Genomic DNA, 21,745 nt, shown 5'->3' with positions numbered 1-21,745 from the left:
GCTTACTATCTATAAAATGGGGATAATAACAGCATTGACATCTCCAAATCAGATAACCCATGTAAGGCGCTTTGCAAACCTTGCCACACGATACAAATGGTAACAATGATTATTATTACTGTTACTAATTATTATTACTTATCACCCTGACTACTAATAACAATCAAGCATCTTTAAAGCGCTTACTCTGTGAAGCGTCTGGAATACAAAGAAAGGCAGAAAAACCTCCGACCTGCTCTGAAGGAACTCACATGGAAATGACGAGGTCTACACAAGATAGATCCAGGTGACCTCCGAGGGGAAGGGATTGGCAATGAAGCTGAGTCTTGAAGAAAGCTAGGGAGACTAAGAGGCAGAAGGAAGGGGAAAGGACATTCTAAGCCTGGATGCTAGCCAGGGCAATGGAGTCAGGCAACAGGATGATCATTCAGGGAAGAACAAGGAAGCCAGAGCAGCTAATGGTAAAGGGCCTAGAGGGGAAGAAGGGACGAGAACGCTGGAAAGATAGGACAAAGCCAGGTAACAAAGAGCTCTAAATGTCCAAAGGCTGATTCTACCTATCTATCTATCTGTCTATCTCCCCCTTTCTCTTTCTGTCTATTTTTTAATGTATCTATGTGCCACTATATCTCACTGAAAACGAGAGTGATGTATTTATACCTCCACTTTGGAAAAATTAACTTGGCAGGTGAATGGAGAATGGATTGCAGTGGGCAAAGACTTGAGACAAGGAGACCAGTTAGAAGACTACTGGAATAGCCTTTCAGGTGAAAAATGATGAGGGTCTAGAGTAGGTTTGGGGTTGTAGGAGAAGGTAGAGAAGAAGTCACACACAAGAGATACGGTAAAGGTAGAAACGACAAAATTCGGCAAGCGTGTTGATGTGCGGGCTGAATGAGAAGGAGGGGTTGAGAATGACACCAAGGTTGGGAACCTGGGTGATGAAGTGGTGCTCTCAAGAGTAATGAGAAAATTGGGAAGTGGGGAAGGTTTGGAGAAAAAAATGATGAGTTCTATTTTGGAAATCATAAATTTGAAAAAATAATAACAGTTAGTATTTAGTTCAGCCATGCACTGCACTAAGTGCTTTACAAAAATTGTCTCATTTGATTCTGACAACAACCCTATGAGATAAGTGCTATTATTATCCCCATTTTACAAATGAGGAAACTGGCACACAGGTTAAGAGACTAACAGGTTAAGGTCACTCAGCTAGTAAGTGTCTGAAGCTTTATTTGAACTCAAGTCTTCCTGACTCTAAACTCAAGGCTCTATCCACTGGACCACCTAGCTGTCCAGATGGAATATCTATCCAATTGGAACTCAGCAAAGAGACTGCATTTAGATGTATGGATCTGGGAATCATCTTAATAGAGATGACAGTTGAACTCGTGGAAGCTAATGGAGTCACCAAGTGAGAGAACATAAAGGAAGAAGAAAAGAGGGCCCAGAACAAAGCCATGGGGAACACCGAGAGGTAGCGCATGTGACATGGATTAAGATTGTTCCTAATGGGAACCAAGGATATGTCGCGCAGGTAGGCCAGGAGAGAGTGGTGCTACAAAAACCTAGAGAAAGAGAGGATCCAGAAGGATAAAGGTGATTGACAGTGTTAAAGGCTGCAGAGAGGTCAAGGAGGAGGAGGATGGAGAAAAAGCCATGAGGTTTGGTAAAGGGATCACTGGTAACTTTGGAGAAGGCAGGTTTAGCTGAATGGTGACATTGAAAGCCACATTACAGAGAGTGTAGAAGAAAAGTAGAGGAGATGAGGTGGAGGTACCAATTGTAGACTACTAAGAAATTTAGCCATGAAAGAAAAGGGATATAGAATGATGGTTAGTGTGGATGGTCAGATCAAGTGAGATTTTTTTAAGAATGTGGGAAATGTGGGAATGTTTGTAAGCCACACGCAAGGAACCAGCAGATAGGGAAAGAATGAAGGTAAGTCAGGAGAGGAGAGCAGGGGCAATTTGCTGAAGAAGTTAGGAGGAGAACTGCTAAAAGGTATCTGTAGAGGGCTTGGCCTTGGCAAAGAGAAGGGCCACCTCTTCACGTGAGGCAGAGGTGAAAAACAAGATAGTGGGGGATGCTGACAAATCCTGTGTTTCAAAATTTTGTGCTCCTGCTACACCACTAGGTGGTATTGCCTATTAAGGTCTTGCCTGCCAAGGGCAAGCGGGGGAAGGGTCTATTAAGCTACAGAGGGGTGAGGGGGAAGACAGAGGAGAGGGGAATAGATTGCATCTGCTATCGGAGGACAAGACTGGCTAAGACACCTTTTGGAAGGTGGACACCCATTGACAAATTTATTTTGATCCCTCTACATTCCCCCTGTGTAGAATTCCCTCTCTTTTCATTTCTAATTCCCAACTTTCCTGATGACTTCCTTCAAGTCTCAGCTAAAATGCTACCTTGTGCAGGAAGCTTTTCCCATCCATTCCTCCCTCCAACCAGTGCCTTCCCTCTGAGATCAATTTACACTGTTGGCTCTCCCTTTAGAATGTAAGCTCCTCAAGGGGAAAGACCTAGTTTTTGCCTTTCTTGTTATCGCCAGTACTTCTTAGTACAGTGACTGGTACACAGTAGGTGCTTAACAAATGCTTCTTAAGAAAAAGAAAAGCAATCCTCAGTCCAGTGTGATTCCCTTGTGTTTCCACAGAGACAGTAATGAAATCAAGTCAAAGGGTATAGTATGTACCAAAAGTCTAAGTTTGGAGACCATTTATAAATACTGACTTAACTGTTGAGGTATTTTTTTCAGGTGTCATCATTGTCTAATTTTCAATGGGGTCATACATGACTGGAGAGAGTAGAGCAAATCCAAACTGATCTTGGCACAATGAGTGCAGGTAGGTACTACCAACAAGTTGTAGCTAAATGGAAGGAGGGTTGAGAAGTGAGGGACAACATGGTGGTGTTGCAGAAAGCACCCTAAGTGTGGGATCAGGGCACCTGGGTTCAAGTGTCCCCTCCGATAATTAGTAGTCACGGCTCTGAAACTGTCCTAGCCACTGAGTACCCAAGGACAGCTGCCAGGACAGTCAGAAGGAAAGGCTTTACAGGCCTTAAAATAACTGAGCAACTGGCATTACTACTATGCCTCTGGCTCATGGACTTCTTTTGGAGACGAGGAGAAAGGGGCTGGATTCAACATATAATCTCAGGTAATGAGAAAGAAACATTATTTCACGAGACAGTTGGCCATGTCACTTTGCACTTAGAGTTCATGATGAGGGGGAGGAGAAAAACTACCATGAAGATGTGTCAACACATCACAGTGGAAGAACTCAATGAGATCCTGCAAATGAAATCATTGTAGAATTTCATACTCAGTGTAAAGGTTGGAGAATGTGACTGAAGATCAAGAAATGAAAGAGGCCAAAGGCTTGTCCACCAAGAAGCTTCATGACTGTAAATCATGAACTTTTTCTTCAAGAAAAAAAGTTAGAAAGCACTGGACACAGCAAAGACCTAACATCAACACACAAAAAATCAGTACTGATTACACTCTTGAGGAGAAGCAGTGTTACCTGGTGGGAGGAGAGAGTCTAGTCTCAGGGTCTGGAAGAATCTGGTTTCAAATTTCACTTGGAACACAAAACAGCTCTGGGTGCCTAGACAAGTCACATCTTTTAAGGTCTCAGGCAACTCTCCAAGACTTTAAGATGTAGCACTGATGAAGGCAGTTTGCTCAACAAGAGTTCCCCAAACCAGTAACTAAAGCACAGTTAAACAGGCAGGAAATAACTAGTGACTAATGTGGTTGTTAGTATATAATCAGCTGTTTGTGTGTAACCAGATGATCAACTTGTTAGAACAAAAGTCAAAAGCAACATTAAATTAGGAAAAAAAGACAAAGATTGGAAGACCTTGCTTAAACCAGCTGTAAGAAAAAGAGTGGGGAGGAAATAGCCTCGTGGTTTTGGGCTATGTCCATTTTTAGAGATGCATACCCAGTACAAAGTAGTTACCATAACAGGAAGCTGAAAAGGCCCCCAGATCACTTGAGCCAGCAAACTCCTCATCAACTGGAGAGACATAATGCCTAAAAGGAAGCCCAACTTCGAGCTCTGCTATGAAGCCACTGGTATGTTCAAATACACTAGGCCAAATGACAGAATGTACAGAATTGCCTTCCCCAACACAGAAAAGCAGTTAAGAAGAAAAATAAGGCAACAAAAAGACTGACATCAAACCTAGACAAGTCACAACATCCCAAGACCATTTGTAGATAAGCCTGAATGGCAGACAACAAGCAGAGAAGAAAGGGAACAGCTCTGCAAACATTTTCAATGACTGATTGTAATTGGTATAGAGATTAGATGCTACCATCCTAATTCCTAAGGTGAGAAAATGGCAATAGTGCTAAAGATGAAGACAGGAAGAATATCTGGACTCAAACGCATAAAAAAAAAAAATCTAGGCTCTAAGCAATGCACTTGTAAAAGGATTCAGAAATTGATTTGTTCATGATATCTTAACAAGGGAAAGATTCCAAACAAAGGGGAGAGCCCATGGGTACATGAATCTAATCAAGACCACCGAGAAGACAGAAGCACTTTTAATCTCCCAAGTCCTCATTCTCATCTATGTGGAATCATTTCTATATCAGCTCTCTTTGGTGAAATCTTGAGAAGTAAAGAGGGAGCCTTTCTGCAGCTTAAGATATTTTCACAGTCACACACAGGATTGAAAGGTATAGAAAACATGTGATCCCTGCTGCATTCTAGTGTTTGTTGATTCCCCAGAAAGAGAGACAGTCAGAGTTTTCCTTCAATACGGTGCCTCCCACACAGGTTAAAAAAGCTTCATAATTATATGAGATGCAACCATGGAGATAACGGTTCAACAATCTGCTGAGGATCAACATGCTGATCAGGCAAAACTGAGGGAATGTATACAACAAAGGTATGTACCAGTGAACACAGAGGTGGGCCAACATATCTCAAATGGAAAAAGGACTGAGGCTCCAGTTCCCCAGATGTCAGCATTCACCTTTTTGGCACGTTTTCTGAGCCCAATCAATCTGTCAGTACTTATTAAGGACTTACTATGTGCTAGACACTAGGGATACAAGTCCAAAGAATGAAAGAATCCTAATTCACAAGGAAGTCATTAAATAAAAGGCAGATGGGGAGGGAGGGCACATGGCAGCTGGGAGGATCTGGAAAAGCTTCATGCAGGAAATGATGACTGAGCTACTATATTTTAAAGGATGAGAGGGGACTCTGTGAGATGGAGGTAACATTCTATTAATTCCTGGGGAACAGCCAGTGCAAAGGTATGGAGATGGAAAATGGAGGGTCTTGAGTGAGGAACAATGAGAAGGCCAGTTTGGCTGGATGGTAGCACATGGAAGGAAAAGCAGCATCTGCTAAACCTAAAAAGAGAGGTTGGAACTAGGCTGCGTAGGGTTTTAAAAGCTCAGTAGATAAGCTTATATTTTATCCTGGACAACAGGAAACCCCTGGAGTTTATTTCGGGGACGAAATTCAGTATTCACTTAATGACCACAACTTTGGCAGTATGTGTAGGATGAAGTGGACAGGAGAGACTGGAAACAGAGATACCAGTCAAGAAGCTGTTGCACTTTTCCAGGAGAGGGTGGATGAGGCCTATGCTAAGGCGGGAGCTGCGCCAATAAAGAGAGGGGTTAAGATGGGATCCAGGAAGTTAAGAAGCTCATTCGGACAACCACAAGATATCTCAATTCCATGTCCAAAGCCAGATTCTTTGGACAGTCCTCCAGACCACCTCTGCTGTGCTGTCCACCATGAACAGGTAACTATCTCGTGACCGCTTGGTCAGCGGAGAGGGCTGTTGCTTTGCTCATCTTAAGTTTCTGGCACTCAAGAGCAAGGTCTATCAACCACTGGGATTCTGTACTTTAGGTAGCCCCTTTAGAGTGTGCAGGCATTGAACCTTATAAAAATCAGGTCCCGGATGAAGATCTGAGGTCCACTCCATCAGAGGGGACCATGGACCCTTTAACAAAGTGCCACTGGCTCAGAGTTCTGCTTCAGTGGTTTTTCTTGTTACAGAAATGAGATGTATTTACCCATAATGCTTAAATAATTGCTCCCTTGCCCCCCCCCCCCCCCACATAAATCTACAGAGCAGCTTCTTTTGCTAGCATCTCAATTGATCTAACTAAAATCATTACTTTCTGGTAGATTTATTTAGGAAAAAACCAAACTGAAAATTTCCCTTTCAGAAAGAGCTCCAGAATAGTGAGGAAATGACTCACTTTGAATACATGTGCATTTCTTGAAATATCAGCTGAAGGCAGCAGGCCAGTTTAGGCAAAAAGACAGGGAGCCAGGAAAGGTTATATCTTTCCTCTTCCTGGACGACCTTTTATCAGGTCCCTTGTTTAAGTCAAGATCCTTACCGTATTAACTGGTTGAGCTGTGAGTTGCACATCAGCATTTGCAGGACTGTCCTACAAGATTCCCCCCATAAAGGATATGAAAAGAATCAGTAGCGAGAATGCTATTTGAATGCCCTTTGGATTAACACCATTAATGGCATTCATGGGGCAGAATGGGGCAGAGAGGATGTGGAGCACACAAACAACAGAGCACTGATATTGGTGGCTCAGATATGTTTTAATATGCGATGAATTAATCCATGCATATTTTGCTGTTGTGACTGATTTTTTTAAAAAGTAGAAATTTTAGAAATGCAAAGTAGGTAGCAACTACTTGATTGAAGTCTAATTCAGATTCTTTCCAGCTCCACTGGTCAAAACTGTTAATATGGTTTCGAAAGATGGATTCATTAGTAAGTCTGACTAAGACAGCTCATTCTTTATCCTTATGTTGGTAGTAAAAAGGTGATTCTAATTGCCACAGTAATCAGATATAATGAAGAGCAAAACTGTTCCTGATTAAATAACATTTGCATCAGAATTAAAGTTGGAGTTTGCAGTTTTGGAGAGCTTGTTTTTCAAGCATTACTTTTATATTTGAACATGCTTGAAAAAAAGCTTCCTGGTTAATTTCTCAGCTTTTCTAAAAAGAAAGAGAACATTTGTATCCTTTGGAAGACTGCTTAATTTAAGCGCATAGTCAATTTAGTATTCAAAACATAATCAATTTCTTCACTTTCTTCTTGCAGTGGCCCTAAAATCCATCTTCATATATACAGCAATCCAGAAATTGTGGGTTGTAACTAATATTTTGTAAAAGATACAAAATAAGTCAGCATGCTGGAGAGCAGAGGTTCTCGAAGTTGTTCAATTCAGGACCCCCTTACACTCATAAAAATTCCTGATCTTATGTTTATGTGGATTGTATCTATCAATACTGTACTGGAAGTGAAAATAATTTGATATTATTATGAATGCAGTTTTAACTCCTTTAAGGACACAGAACCTTGGGTGCAGTAGATAGAGGTTGGCTTTAGAACCAAGAAGACTAGGTTCAAACCCCACCTATACTGAAGGGCTGCCACTTGGCCCTAAATAAGACTCTAGGCAATTCTGGGATTAAGTCACACGGAAGGTGTCAACCTGGCTCAGAAGAGGGACTTCCTCTTTGGAAACTCTCTCCATCAATGATATCAGAGGTTCTGCCTGTCCCTCTAATGGTTTAACACTGTGTACATTTCTCCCCACATTTCTTTCTAAATGTGGTGATTCAACAGCACACGTCAAAATGCAGGATCTGAAATTCCCATTCAGAGTATTCAAAAACCACATACAGGCTCCCTGAGATTATTATGTGCAAGACAAAGGGCAAGTGATTCATGTGAAAATTTTAGCCATTAGGAAAATGGACCAAGCTCTTAGTGTGTGAGTGAGTGAGTGAGTGAGTGAGTGAGTGAGTGTGTGTGTGTGTGTGTGTGTGTGTGTGTGTGTATGTAGGAATATGATGCTATGCAATTTCTTGGACTCATCTTTATGAGTCCAAGCAATACTTAGTGCTTCTGCTTTGGTTACATCTACTGCTTGGCCCTCTCAATGACTCTTTGGGAACTGCCTGCTCCGATCCTGCTATCTCTTTTGCCCACAAAGTTAGCAGAAAGAAAATCTGACTAAATCAGGGGTGGGGAACATGCAGCCTTGAGGCCACATGAGTCCTTACCCAAGATCTAAAACAATAAGTCTTCTTACAGCACTTGCTATGTGCTAGGGAGCTAAGTGCAGAGTTGCAAAGACAAAAATCAAAAAGTACCTGCCTTCATGGAACTTCTGTTCTATTACGGGATACCTGCAGATATATGGATACATGTGAGATACATACAGAGGAGATGCAAAGGTGTCTGAGAAGGGAAGGCCAATAAGAGGCTGACGGAGCCATAGAAGTCCAACCTGCAGAAAGAAGTTGATGCTTTTTTGGGGGGGGGGGTCCTGAAAGAATCCAGGAAGTTAATAGGTAGAGAGATGAGGAAGGAGAACATTCCATTCATGGGGAGAGCCAGCACAAGGGCAGAGAGCTAGGAGAGGACCAGAAAAGGCAGCCATGCAGCAAAGATTTAGGGATAAGAGGTAAAAATTTCAAGTAGCAAAGACTGAGAGGAAGTAGATCTAGAGGGAATTTGTAGAAGTATTTTGATAAGAAAGGTAAAAGGCCAGGGACTTACTGTGCACTACAATGCTGAAAGGAGCACTCAATAACTTATACTCTAAGAGAGAGTTGTCTGAAGCCCTGAGAGGTTAAGGGACTTGTCTAGGGTCACACAGCTAGCATGTGTCAGCAGCAGAAAAAGAACTCAGGCCATTCTGACACTTAAGGTCAACCCTCTATTCACTATACCAGTATATGTATGTATGTATATATATATATATATATATATATATATATATATACACACACACACACACACACACACACACATGCACATGTATACATATATATGTACACAACATGTGTGTGGGTATGTGCATATATGTATATGTGTGTATATACATACATGCAATATCAATGCTTAAGAGACCATTATGGCAGCAGACTATATATAGGGTTATTAAAAACACCATAGAGGACAGAGTAAAAGTAGGGACTTCCCTGAGCTCTCCCCCAAATGTAAAAATGACTCGAAACAAATTCCAGAGCTACAGAACCCACAAAATGACAGAGTGAAACAAATCCCCAGACCAAGACAACGTGGAAAGTTGACAGAAAGAATCTTTAGCACTGGGCAGGGAGTGGAACACAGTTTAGCATGGGCTGTTCAGGCAGAGAAGGCCTGGAACAGGTTTCAGAGGACTGAATCATTGGCAGCTATGGCAGTTTTCAAACTACTCAACCCACAAACGCCAAAAAGGTCAGTAGGAAAACTCTGTGAGATCTAGGTGAAAGAGTAGCACATAGTCTGGCCCGGTTGGCTCCAGCCTGAGTGGGGGGGTGGGGGGGAGTGGCAGTAGCAGCAGCAGCAAAGGCTGCTTCTGGAACTCTGGGCCCACAGACAGTGGCGGAAAGAGCTTCTGATACAAAATCCCATGCCATCTCGGGGGGGAGGGGAGAGGGAGGAGAAAGATGGGGAGAAAATTTGGAACTCAAAATCTTGTGGAAATGAACATTGAAAACTAAAAATAAATTTAAATCCTAAAAAAAAAATAAAAACTCCATATAATTTTGATCTGGGCCCTGATCATTATCTAAGTTACAGTATATAGCTTAAGTTTAAGTGTGTATGTATGTATGTATGTATCTCATCAATATTATACATGGTTGAAAATCATAGAATACCACATAGTTTTTGGCAGGAAGGCTTCTAAGGCTTCATTGTGGTGTGAAGGTGAGTTGAGGTTCTTGGAGTCATGTTACACTAACAGTGAGGGGGTAGCTAGGTGATGCAGTGGATAGAGCACCAGTGCAGGAGTCAGGAGGACCTGAGCTCAAATCTCACCTCAGACCCTTGACACTCACTAGCTGTGTGACCTTGGGCAAGTCACTTCACCCCAACTGTCTCATCCTGGGTCATCTCCACTCATCCTGATGAATATCTGGTGACTGGATTCAGATGACTCTGGAGGAGAAATGAGACTGGTGACCTGCACAGCCCTCCCTCACATACACACACTAACAGTGAAGTCTCTGGCAGATACTCCCATACTGAATGACTATTTGTGCCTGTCCTGTGGTGGAGTCTTCTGAGTCCACACTGGTTTGATCAGCCACAGTCAGTTATTTCAGTGCTCTTCACAGACAAAGAGCAACAACCAGTATGAGGAGAGTGATGTATTTGCAGAAGATCTGAATATCTAGGACCAGCTTAGATAAGAATGGAGCTCCTCAATGCAAAATCAGTGACAAGTGTACCACTTTTCAACTGTACTTTTTCTGAAAAACCATTCTCCAAGGTGAGTGGTTGTGATCTACTTCCATGGAGGGAGCTGTAACCTGAAGTCATACAGCAATGGAAAGATGAATGGGGGGAGGGGAGAACAGGCTGAAACATTTCAGGAAGAATGACTTGTGTTTAGAGTCACCTAAGCACCAAAAAACTGGAAATACAGTGGACGTTCATCAATTAGGGAATGGCGAAACAAGATGCAGTACAAGAATATCATGGAAAATCACTTTACAGTAAAAAATAATGAATATTAAGAATACAGAAAAGCATGGGAAAACTTAAATGAACTGATAAGTGAAATCAGGAGAATCAGCAAATCACTGAAAACAATGACAACCATGTAAAATGAAACACCACTACTAACAACAAAAATGGCACCTGAACATGGTGTCCAAGGACTAAACTTGGCCCCGAAGACAGAGAATGTACTTTCATAGGACCACAGCTTCATACTGTTATTTCTAGACCTGGAAGGGATCTCAGAGGCCATCTACATCTAATCCAGCCCTCTCATTTCACAGATGATGAAACTGAGGTTTAGGTTCAATGATTTGCATGGGTTTGCAAGGATCATAAGCATCAGAGGCAGGATATAAACCCAGATCCTCTGAATTTAAAGTCAGTCTTCAGTGTTACTGTATCATATTGCCTTTTGCCCTTTTTGGTAGAGAAAAGGGGATTGTATATAGCATTGTGCATATCATATCATGTGTTGATTAATTCTTCTGAACTGTTTTTTTCCCTTTGCTTTACTCTTTGTTATAAAGGATGGCTCTCTGGGTGGAGGAGGGACAAGGGATATATTCAAAATGGAAGATGATAATAAAAAGAAACATATCAATATAATTATTAGGAAAGAAAAGTCCATTTCATTTTGCAGTCATACATGTTCTCCATAAAGATGGACTGATCAGTTGGTGAGAACATGGGATGATAGCTGGACAATCCAAGGAGTGCATGGGTTCACCCATAATATTGAAAGAACCAGAGAATGGCCCAGAGTCATTCAAGATGGCAAAACCTCCTCTGTGGGGGGTTTGGTGAAAGACATGGAAAAGAAAGGCAGAACATGATTAGGTATGGAAAGATGATGTTTTCCATCCACAGAGGGAGTATCTACAAGGATAAAACAATGGTTCCATTAAACCATCAAAGTTTCTTAAAACGCTTCTCTTATAGACTCAACATCTTCCCTGCCCTGCCCTTTATATTCTTTGTGTTGAGAGGCAGTGTGGGAAATCTCCATTCATCAGGGATTTGGGTTCAAAGTCACTTAATTTTTCTGTGACTCAGTTTCCTCATTTATAAAATGGGAATAATAGTATCTAGAAGGTTGTCGTGAGGCTTGAGTGAGATTCCAAAGTGGTTTGTAAGACTTCAAGCACTATTGAAATGGTAGCAATTTTTTTGATTATTAATAAGTTTAACAGTGTTTGTGACCTGACCATTGCCTCCCCTTTTGGATTTCTTATTCTCTGTTGAAAAAAACCCAATACATCTGAAAACCTTTCTCTGTATTTACCAGGGAACAAATTGCCTAGTAGTGTAGTTTTGATGTCATCATTACTTAATCCTGAGCAGGTTGATCAAGCCTAGATCATAAAAATAAGCACTTTTTTTTTACTTCCCACAATTATTGCAATGGAGAATTACATTCCAGAATGTTCCCCACTGATGAATGTGTACAATTTTACATGCCAGTCCAGTAAATCTTACTGTTCCTCTCTTCAGCTCTATGGGATCCTGACAGTACGTGGTTTGTCTAAGATGCCATTATGGTGAGATCACTGAGGAAGAGGACAGTTGCTTCAGTTCTTGGCCCCTTCCACAAAGTGATGTGGCTTCCATTGTTTTTAACCTATGGGACACTTTTCCCTACTATTTGCCTTACAGCAAACATTCTTGTCAAATAGCAGGTATGTCTCTTCACCAAGGTATGGCAAACATCTACCTTGCATAGCACAAGTATTTCCAGACATAATAATCAAATTTTATGCTTCTTTCAGTGCCAAGTGAGAACAAAACCTGCAAAGTGTTTGGTTATATGGACTCTCCCTCGAATACCTACCCACCTCTCATGAGTTACTACTCTATTCCACCTCAGACACACACAAAGATGGTCACACTCTTGATCTTGCCTCTATATTCAAGAACTCTGAAATTCCCTTATCCAACAATAATCTATTGGTTTTTTACCTGCCCCTTGGGCCTTCCCCTACTTAACTCACTCTTCATCCAATCCACTGGCCACTCAATTATTTCCCAGGCCATTTCTCTCCTGCCCCACGCCTCTTCTCTCTATCTTGACCATCCGGTGAATAGCAAATGGTATTATTACATTGTCCTCTTCTCTTGCACCTGCAGTCTCCTTCGCATATCATAGTTTGGGATCACTCCAACCATTCATCAACTTTTCTCCCTATGAAAAAATCATGCAATCATTCTGACTGGGCCCATTACAAATTCATGTTACACAACCTCAACTGGGCCCTCATTGCTCCTAGGCAATCCTACTACTCCTGCATTATCAGTATCCTACTCTGCATAGCAGCTCTTCCAAATCTTTTCATCCCTCCTCAAACTTCCTATGGCTGCCCCTCTCCCACTCTTTCACCTGTGAACTCTGCCTCACAGTTTACATAAGAACTGAGGCCCTCTGCTATGAACTCTCTCTTTCCCTCTCTTCTCGATCTCTTACCACCCAGATACCATCTGCCACAATCTGCTCCTTCACCCCTAACACGATGAAGTGGCCTTCCTCCTGACCAAGGCCAGTTCCAATGCTTAGGTGATCCTATTCCAATCTGTCTCCTCCAACAGATTGTTCCCTCTGTCATCCCTACTCTTTGATGTATTTTTAATCCCCTCCTGTCTAGTGGTTCACTTCCTACTGCCTATAAACATTCTCATGCCTCCCCCATCCTGAAAAGCTCCTCACTTGACCCTTCCATTCCCACAGACTATCATTCTATATTTCTTCTGCTCTTTGTGGCTAAACTCCTCCAAAAGGTCATTTACAAACTGTTCGTTTCCAAAGCTGCTGCTGATCTCTTAGCTGTCAAATGCAATGGCCCTTTTCTCAGCTCTCATTCTCCTTGACCTCTCTACAGCCTCTGACATTGAGGCTCACCCTCTTTCCTTGATTCTCTCTTCTCTCTAGGTTTCTGGGACACCCCTGTCTCCTGGCTCTCCTCTTACCTCCCAGAACATTCCTTCTCTGTGTCCTTTGCTGGATCTTCCTCCACCTCACTCCGTCTAACCGTAGGTGTCCCTCAGGGCTCTGTCCTGGGCCCTCTTTTCTTCTCCCTCTATACAACTTCACTTGGGGATCTCCTCAGCTCCCATGGACTTAATTATGCTGGTGATTCTCAGATCTACCTACACTGTCCCAGACTGTCTGCTGACCTCCAACCTCACATCTCCAACTGCCTTTCAGACATGTTGAAGTGAATGACCTGCAGATATCTTGAACTCAGTGTGTCCACAATGGAACTCATTATCTTCTCTCCAAAATGCCTTTTCCCCTCCTACATTCCCTCTTACTGTAGAGGGCAATATGATCCTCCCAGAGTCCCCCAGGTTCACAAGCTATGAGTGATCCTGGATTACTCACTATCTCTCCTCCCCCCCACCCCCATATCCAAGATATTTCCAAGGCGTGGCAATTTCACCTTTGCAACATCTCTCCAATATGTTCCCTTTTATCCTCTGACACCACACCCACCCTGGTACAGACTCTCATCACCTCACACCTGGACCACTGCAATAGCCACTAATGGGTCTGCCTGCCTCAAGTCTTTCCACACTCCAATCCATCTTCCAATCAATCACTAAAATGACTTCCCTAAAGTGTAGGTCTGACTATGTCACTCACTTCACCATTCAACAAACTCCAGTGGCTCCCTATTAATTCCAGGAGCAAATCCAAAGTGCTCACTATTTAGTACCTAAAGCCCTTCAGTATCTAGCCCTCTCCTACCTTTCCAGTCTTCTCACTACCAAGCTCCAATCAATTCAACAAGCAGCTGTGACATCAGGGCACTCCAAATGAAGCATATCTCCTGCCTCCTGACACAGAAGTGGTGAACCAAAGGTATGAAGTGACAGAGGAAAAGGGTGCTGCATTGAAGGCCAGAGACCTGAGTTCTGATCCCATCCCTGCTAGTTACTACCTGTGTAACCGTGGGCAACACATTTAAACTCATCTGTAAAATAAGAGGGGCAGGGATAAGGGGATAAGACTAGATGGCCTGGGGGATCCCTTGCAACCCTTCTCTGTGAATCTAAGAAACAAGGCCAAAGTATGATTAGGAGGTTCCAGCGAAAGTCACCGGGAAGTGAGTATTGTTTTTTGTTCTTTTTTTTTAAAGGCATGAATAAAACATCCAAATAAAATATACTAAATTCTACATTGGCTTTGATCTCTACCTCTACCTTTTGGGGCTTTGATGATGTTCCGTGCCTTCTCCATTATTAAGGTTACAGTTTGCTTATGATAGAAACTGGGATCTCTCTTTTATTTAGAAAGCACAAGGAACATGTGTACCACTTCAGGAAAAAAAGAATAATGCTGTGATTTAGAGCTCAAGAGCCTGACATTTGTAAATGCCCGGATGGAGAGAGTCGGCTGTGCACGGCCCTCTCTGACTGGTGTGAATCTGGAGATAAGGCAGCAGAAAGCACAGAGGAGGAATCGGATTGGAAAACGTGCCTTTCATGCTCAAGGCTCTTAGATGAACATGGGCTATAAGCCGTTATTTTGATAGCTATCCAGGGGCTTCAATCATTTTAGAAAAGGCAGTTAGCCACATCTTGGCATATTAAAAAAAAAAGAAAGACAACTAGGCCTTCTGTTTCTCTGTCACACCTCGAGCCAGTCCAGGGCTGGCCATATTTGCAGAACAACTTTGGAGGGCTGTTACACCCTCTGGACATGCAGTTTAATTGGGAAGTAAAACAGAATTTTTGCTTTCAGGACTGCAAAACTCCAGGTTCTGTCAAGGACACAAACTCAATTTAAAAAGCTCATGGAATCAGCAGAGTTACAATCCAGTTCAATGAGGAAAGAGGGTGAATGATTAACAAAAAGGACTAAAATCACTTTCAGATAAAGTAGTGAGGAAAGCAGGAGAACCTGTTGTACCACTAACCCAGGAACTATTTCTTATCTTTTTTCAGGGTGAAAGAATCAGATGTTTCTAGTGCTGATCGGGTTCAGACTCTGGGAACCTCCTTGAATCTTCCCATTTGATCTGGCAGTCTCCAGAGGCTGATGGGCTTTTCATTATCACTGTGCTTAGGTCTCTGTTGCACTCTCCACCCTTGATCTTCTCAAAACCCCATCCTCCAGGCTGCTAACCACTAACATCAGGACCCTCCTTACACTTTATCTGTATTCACATTCCCATCAAGATCACACCCCATCCCCTCATCCCTGGAACCCCAGACTATTTGGGGGCACCTGAATTCTTCCCTCAGTCTTTTTCTATATTTAAGTTCCATCTCACCTCCACGATGGGGCTCAGGTTCAATCCAGATCTGACTCTGTCTAGCTGAGGTTGTATCGGCCTTCTTGTGAATACAAGCATTACAAATGCTTAGGCTCCTTAAGAGTCAATCCAGTATGGCAAATCTCTAATAAACTTTGTTTTTCTTTGGCTTGAACAAGGCTCGCGTTGAATTCATTTGAATAGGACCTGATGTGTCGGTATTTTGGGGTCCCCAGCACCCCAAACCTCAACAGTGCCAAGTCATGGAGATGACTCAGAGGTCTGCCCACATTGTTATTGGCTCCCTAATACCTCTCAGATCTAATTCAACCTCCTTGTTTGGGCATTCAAAGCTCATCCCAACTGTGGTCCAGACCTTGCCTGCTCAGGCCATCCCTCTATTTCCTGTCCACTCTGGTCCAGCCAACCAGACCAGTTTGCTCTTCCCCAGACATGATTTCACCATTCATTTACATGCTTCTGAATAGGCTGTTTCTGGGCCTCAAATGGTCTCCTTCCTAACCTCCAACTTAGCTAAGCCTGAGATCCCTCTAATACTTAGCTCTTTCAAGAGACCCATCCCGATGCTCTAAGCTGCCAATGCCTGCCATCCCTGTCTCCTGTCCTGCCTCCCAACCTACCTCTGCAGCGCAGTTTGTAAGTAAGTGTTGGCATTCTGCCTCTTCCATTAATTAGTCTGTGAGTTCCCTAAAAGCAGGGACCATCTTTTGCCTTTCTTTGCATCCCCAGTGATTAGCATGGCACTAAGTACACAGTAAGTGCTTAATAAATCTTTACTGACTTTGTATAAACTTTATATTTACTTATCAATGTACAAGTTATTTCCCCACAACAGAACCTAAGTCCTTTGAGGATAAGGCCTGTGTCATGTAGTCTCTGTATCCTCTGGGACTAGTAGCTGGCACATATTTGGCACCTGATGAATGTGTGCTGAACAAATGGATGACATCCTATGCACAGGAGCTTCTAAAGCCCTTTTTTTCTTCTCTACCCCATAATCGGCCTTTAAGAAGCACATTTCAAAACTGGTGGTACCCACACCATACACTGCAAGCTCACCATTGTACCTTCTGCTACAAGAGCAACAAGCCTGGGCACATTCTGGTCAGTGCAAAAACTGCTAATGGCAGAGGGCATGGCATGCAAGTTTGTGTGCATTCACTAGAACCTGGACTCCTAGCATCCAGGGGGTGGAAGGAGAGAGGAGACATTATTTTAAAGATTGCCTTGGATTGCATGTAGTTAATAAGCTAGTCATCTCTATCTATCCAGCTCCTCTGCCACCTTTCTCATTTTCTTTCCACTTTTAAATCAATTGCATACTGTTCAGTGATGAGATCCTTTGAATTCCATAATCTTCCACTTAGAGTCGCTACACTGGATTCAACTGCCAGATCCTTCATAATCCCACTCTGATCTCTTTATCATCATTTTCAATTTAGGAAAGAACCTGAAACATTTGTTAACTGCATAGAAAAGACAAGTCATAGACAAATGATGAAGATTTTATGGGTGTGGATAATTTACTCAACAGCAGTAGAAGAGCCAGAGAAAGGCTGTCACCCCACGTTCAGCTTGAGCCCAGTTCGATTACCTTTTGAGGTCATGGTTCTGAGTCTCCAACTGACAAAGCTGAGACTTGAGGATCAATCACTTTCTCTTTTCCCCTCTTGCTGCTCTAGCGAGCACCGTGTCATTTTTGCTAACCAGGCCCATACCGCCCTGCTCTTCATCAGGCCCCAGAACTATCAGGGAAACACACATTTATACCAGGGGGCCCTCATATCCCTAAATAAAGAATGCCATAGCACCTTAATCAAAAGTAAGTATAGGGAATTAATTTATCAACAAGAACACTAGTTTCTTCCCCTCCTTCCACCCCCTGCCATCCACCCACACAAGAAGGAAAACAATCTGCTTTAGGTATTTATCCACCCAGATGCCCAATTTGATCTCCTGCTGTCTCAACGCCCTCTTCCCTAGCAGCTAGAGAAAGAACAGATTAGTGCCATCCTGGAACACAGAGGGTGGGAGTTCTACTCAACTCCATCAAAAGGTAAGCAGACTCTTACCATTTTCCCAACTGATTTCTCTAAGTCAGAGTTAACCTCACCTTTCCCTGTTCCCACTTTGAGCTATCTCATGCCCATCCACATTTGGCCCTGCCCTGCTCTGCCCTCCTTTTCCATGGCACCATCAGGAAGGAAGCCCTATTCTGAGTTGAACAAACTTCCCTTTAGTTTAGATCTCTTCCTTTTCCACTCTTTCCAGTCTTCTGTACATAGAAATCTAGCTTGTCCTGGAAGACATGGATCCCTGTTAACATTTCTCTGGCATGGGATTCTCCTTCCCTCCCCCCTTCTCCAGAGGATGCCATCTTCACCAGGGTTTTCTCTTGGTTCTCCTATCTCTCTGGCCACTCCTCGGCCTCCTATACCAGTTCTTCAATTCATGTCACTCCTACTATTCCTGAAGATCTTCTAAGGTTTGGTCCTGGACCCTCTTCTCTTTTTCTTTCTAAAGCATCTCACTTGGTGATGTCATTGGCTCCCACAGGCTTAATTATCACCTCTATGTATATGGCTTCCAGATCTACTCCTCTGGTCCTAGGTTCCTTCCTAATCTCCAGTCCCTCATCACCAGCCACCTAGTGGACATCTCCACATGGACATAGTCATAGGCATCCTAAACACAACTCAAAACCCTGCCCTCTCCCCAGATTACTATTACTGTTGAGGGCACTGCCATCTTTCCAAGTTCCCAGGCTGTCAACCTCAGTTTATCCTTGACTCACTCTAATCCCGCCACCTCTATTCAATCAACTTCAGTGGCTCCCTACTGCCCTTAGGATCAAACATAAACTCTTGGGATTAAACTTTTAAATTTCTTCCCAACCTGGCCCAAACCTACCTTTCTAATCTTATTCTACATTACTCTTTGGTGGGGCCAACCTAGCCTTCCTGACATTCTTCCCACAAAACCCTGCATATTCCTGTCTCCACACCTTTGCACAAACTGTGCCACATGCCTGGAGTGTACTTCCACCTTACCTCTGGCACTCAAAAGACCTTCGCTCCTTTCAGGCTCAGCTTAAGCGACAGCCCATGCATCCGTTTCTGATTCTCCTGTCCTACCTCATTTCTACAAAAATGTTTTTAAATGTGTATTTATTTTGTATATATTCATTTGTGTGCGTGTCATCTCCCCTGAGAGAACAGAAGTTACTCTTGAAGCATCAGGGGAGCACAGGGCTCTTTTTGTCTTATATTCCCCAGTGCCCATTATGGTGTTTGTCACATAGTAGGCTGTGAAAATATGTGCTCAGGTTCTGCTTGCCCTTGCTCCGATGATCAAGGTTAGTCTAGATCACTTCTTAAAAACTAAGGAAGCTATCCCAATGTCTTGAGTGGCCCAAGGGGTTAAGACTTAAGCCCTATAGGTTCTGAATCAGCTTCTTGGTGGCCACAGGTCATGTTGATTGGATTCCTGAGTCCTCAAGGGCATTAAAATGCCTACCTGAGTCAAGTCTTTCAGCCTTGCTGAAGTTCCAAGGGCATTGGTCACCACACCCTGCCCTACCACTGCCCTGCTGATCAGACATAGTTCTATATGGAGACCATTAGGGCTGACTCCAAGTCAATATGTTCCAAGTGTGCTTTATTCAGCATACCATGCTTTCTATAAATTCTAATGGGAAAGACAGGATACAAACATATACATAATAAATGCAAGGTAATTTAGTGGGGTAGGATCTGGAAAGGCCTCATGAATGAGTGATGTTTGAATTGATCTTTAAAGAAAAAGAGGTGGTCCTCTTTTGTGAGGAACACTAAGGGGTTCAGAAGGACTGGTTCAGAAGCACATAAAAGGGAACAGCATGTAATGAGCATGGAAAGGTGGCTTTGGGCCAGGATGCCAGTCAGAGGTGTTTATATTAGATCCCATAGGCAGGAAGGGTCCATTAGCTTTTCCAGACCTGTTTTAGGAAACTCCCTTTGTTGGGACAGACTGGAGAATGGAAAGAGTAGAGGCAGGGAGACTAGTCAGGGGAAGGAGGTATCACAATAGCCCAGGTGAGAGATACTTAGGGCCTGGACTAAGGAGACGGCCATTGGGAGGAAGAGGAGACCCATGAGAGGTTCCAGGAAGGTGAGCCAACAAGACTTGGTGCATTACTGGACGTAGGAAGGGACGGAGTTTGAGGAGTCAAGGAGGACAATGATGTCCTAAGCCTAGGTGACTGGGGGGATGGTAAGTCTGGAAGAGGTGAAGGTGTGGCAAAGAAAGATAATGAGCTCTGTCTTGCACATGTTGAATTGAGGACGACTACAGGATTTCCAGTCAGAAATATCTAATAGGCAGCTGGTGATGTGATACTAGAGCTCAGGAGAGAGAACAGGGCTGCAGAAAATCAGAAAATGGGCACATTCTAATATTAAACAGAAAACAAAATTAGCTGTGAACATGGCAGTTACAAACTTATAACGGCCATCACTGAACTCAGGACGTCTCTGGCCATGTCCAAACAGCTGGGCCTCGAAGGCCGTACCTCTGTTCATCTCCATCAGCTGCTTCTTCTTCTTCTGTCGCTCCAGCTTTTCTTGCTCAGCTTTCTCTTTGGCAAGCTTGGCTCTCTTGCTCTTCTCCTCCATTTCTCTTCTCTTGCTGTTTTCTTTCACTGCTTCCTGTATTACAAAACATGAAACACAAAATATTCTCATTACTTATGACTGAGATACCAAAGATTTGGAGGGACTGAAATTTTAAAAATCATGTTTACATGCACAGAGGTGAAGAACATCAACTGCGTGAAGATAAATGTCTGTGCTTTGGAGAAAAAAATAGGAGAATAATTTATCTGAAGACCATATCTCATCAAGCACAAAATGACAGAAGCAACCCAAGCCTCAGATGGTATTTCTTGGGGGCCCAAATATTAGAAAAACACAAATGTTAAAAATGGATGATGAAAGTATTTCATTTTAACAAATTAAAATTCAGAATATGTTTTGATAAACATAAAATGAAGGTTTAACACAATCAACTCTGCTAATAATTTATCATTTCATCACACACTTAATTGCTTTTTTAAAGTATATACCTAATGATCCATTGAACGTAGCAATCTGTAATATTATTACGGAGATGCAATATCTGTGACTATCACAGTGTTTTAGCATGTTTAAAAAAAAACATTAGAAATGCAGAAAACATCTTTTTTGTTCCTGGGCCAACAAGAATCAGCAATTTCCAAGGTATAAGGAGACCATATTTCAAGATGCTGTCATTTGTTCTGGAAAGATACTGATAATTCACAAAAGAATTAGAATATTCTATTAACTCATCTGCCAGACTAACACAAAATGACCAGAAATAGTTGCAGATTGGTTTCTTCTCAGATCAGACAGGGTGCTAAATAAGACAAACCTCAAAAAGCTTGTATGGATATCTTTGTTTTTATATCATCTAGAGAGAGCTATCTTTTATAACAAAGAATGAAAAAGAGGGAAAAAACCATTTAGGAAAATTAAAGAACACATGGAAAAGAATCTGATATTCTCTGTAGTGTTCTACACCAACAATCCCTCACTTCTACAAAGTAGGAAGAGAAATGCCCTCTCAAGTTTCTTGTTTGGGGACCTCGCTTGGTCATTACAATTTCTCACTAAGCACTTAATAATGCTTTTTCATTCACTCATACATAAGAGTACATTGCTTTTTTCCTTCTAGCTCTCCTTACTTATAACCCTTGGCATCAGTTCATCCCAACTTTGTGCTTCTCTATGTTTATTATACTCAGTGTTTCTTACAGCAAATTCATATTTCATTACATTTACATACTACCATTTGTCTAGAGAATCCCCAGTCCAAGGGGATCAAATTTGCTTTTTCTTTATTTTGACAAAAATTGCTGCCAATCCAGATATTGGTAA

At 42.4% G+C, this 21,745-nt stretch overlaps 1 protein-coding gene across 7 annotated transcripts in view; it reads right to left on the bottom strand.

The window, feature by feature from the left end:
- Positions 1-21,745, bottom strand: part of DIAPH2 (diaphanous related formin 2) — a 1,011,052-nt gene that overhangs the window by 264,465 nt on the left and 724,842 nt on the right. For all 7 annotated transcript variants that reach the window (XM_072625718.1, XM_072625715.1, XM_072625716.1 and 4 more), the window contains one exon: positions 20,362-20,497. In XM_072625718.1, the coding sequence (XP_072481819.1) occupies positions 20,362-20,497 (136 nt within the window). The remainder of the gene's footprint in view (positions 1-20,361; positions 20,498-21,745) is intronic.

Source organism: Notamacropus eugenii, chromosome X, assembly GCF_028372415.1.
Source record: "Notamacropus eugenii isolate mMacEug1 chromosome X, mMacEug1.pri_v2, whole genome shotgun sequence".
In the NCBI taxonomy this organism is placed as follows: domain Eukaryota; kingdom Metazoa; phylum Chordata; class Mammalia; order Diprotodontia; family Macropodidae; genus Notamacropus; species Notamacropus eugenii.
This window is presented reverse-complemented; position numbering and strand designations above follow the sequence as displayed.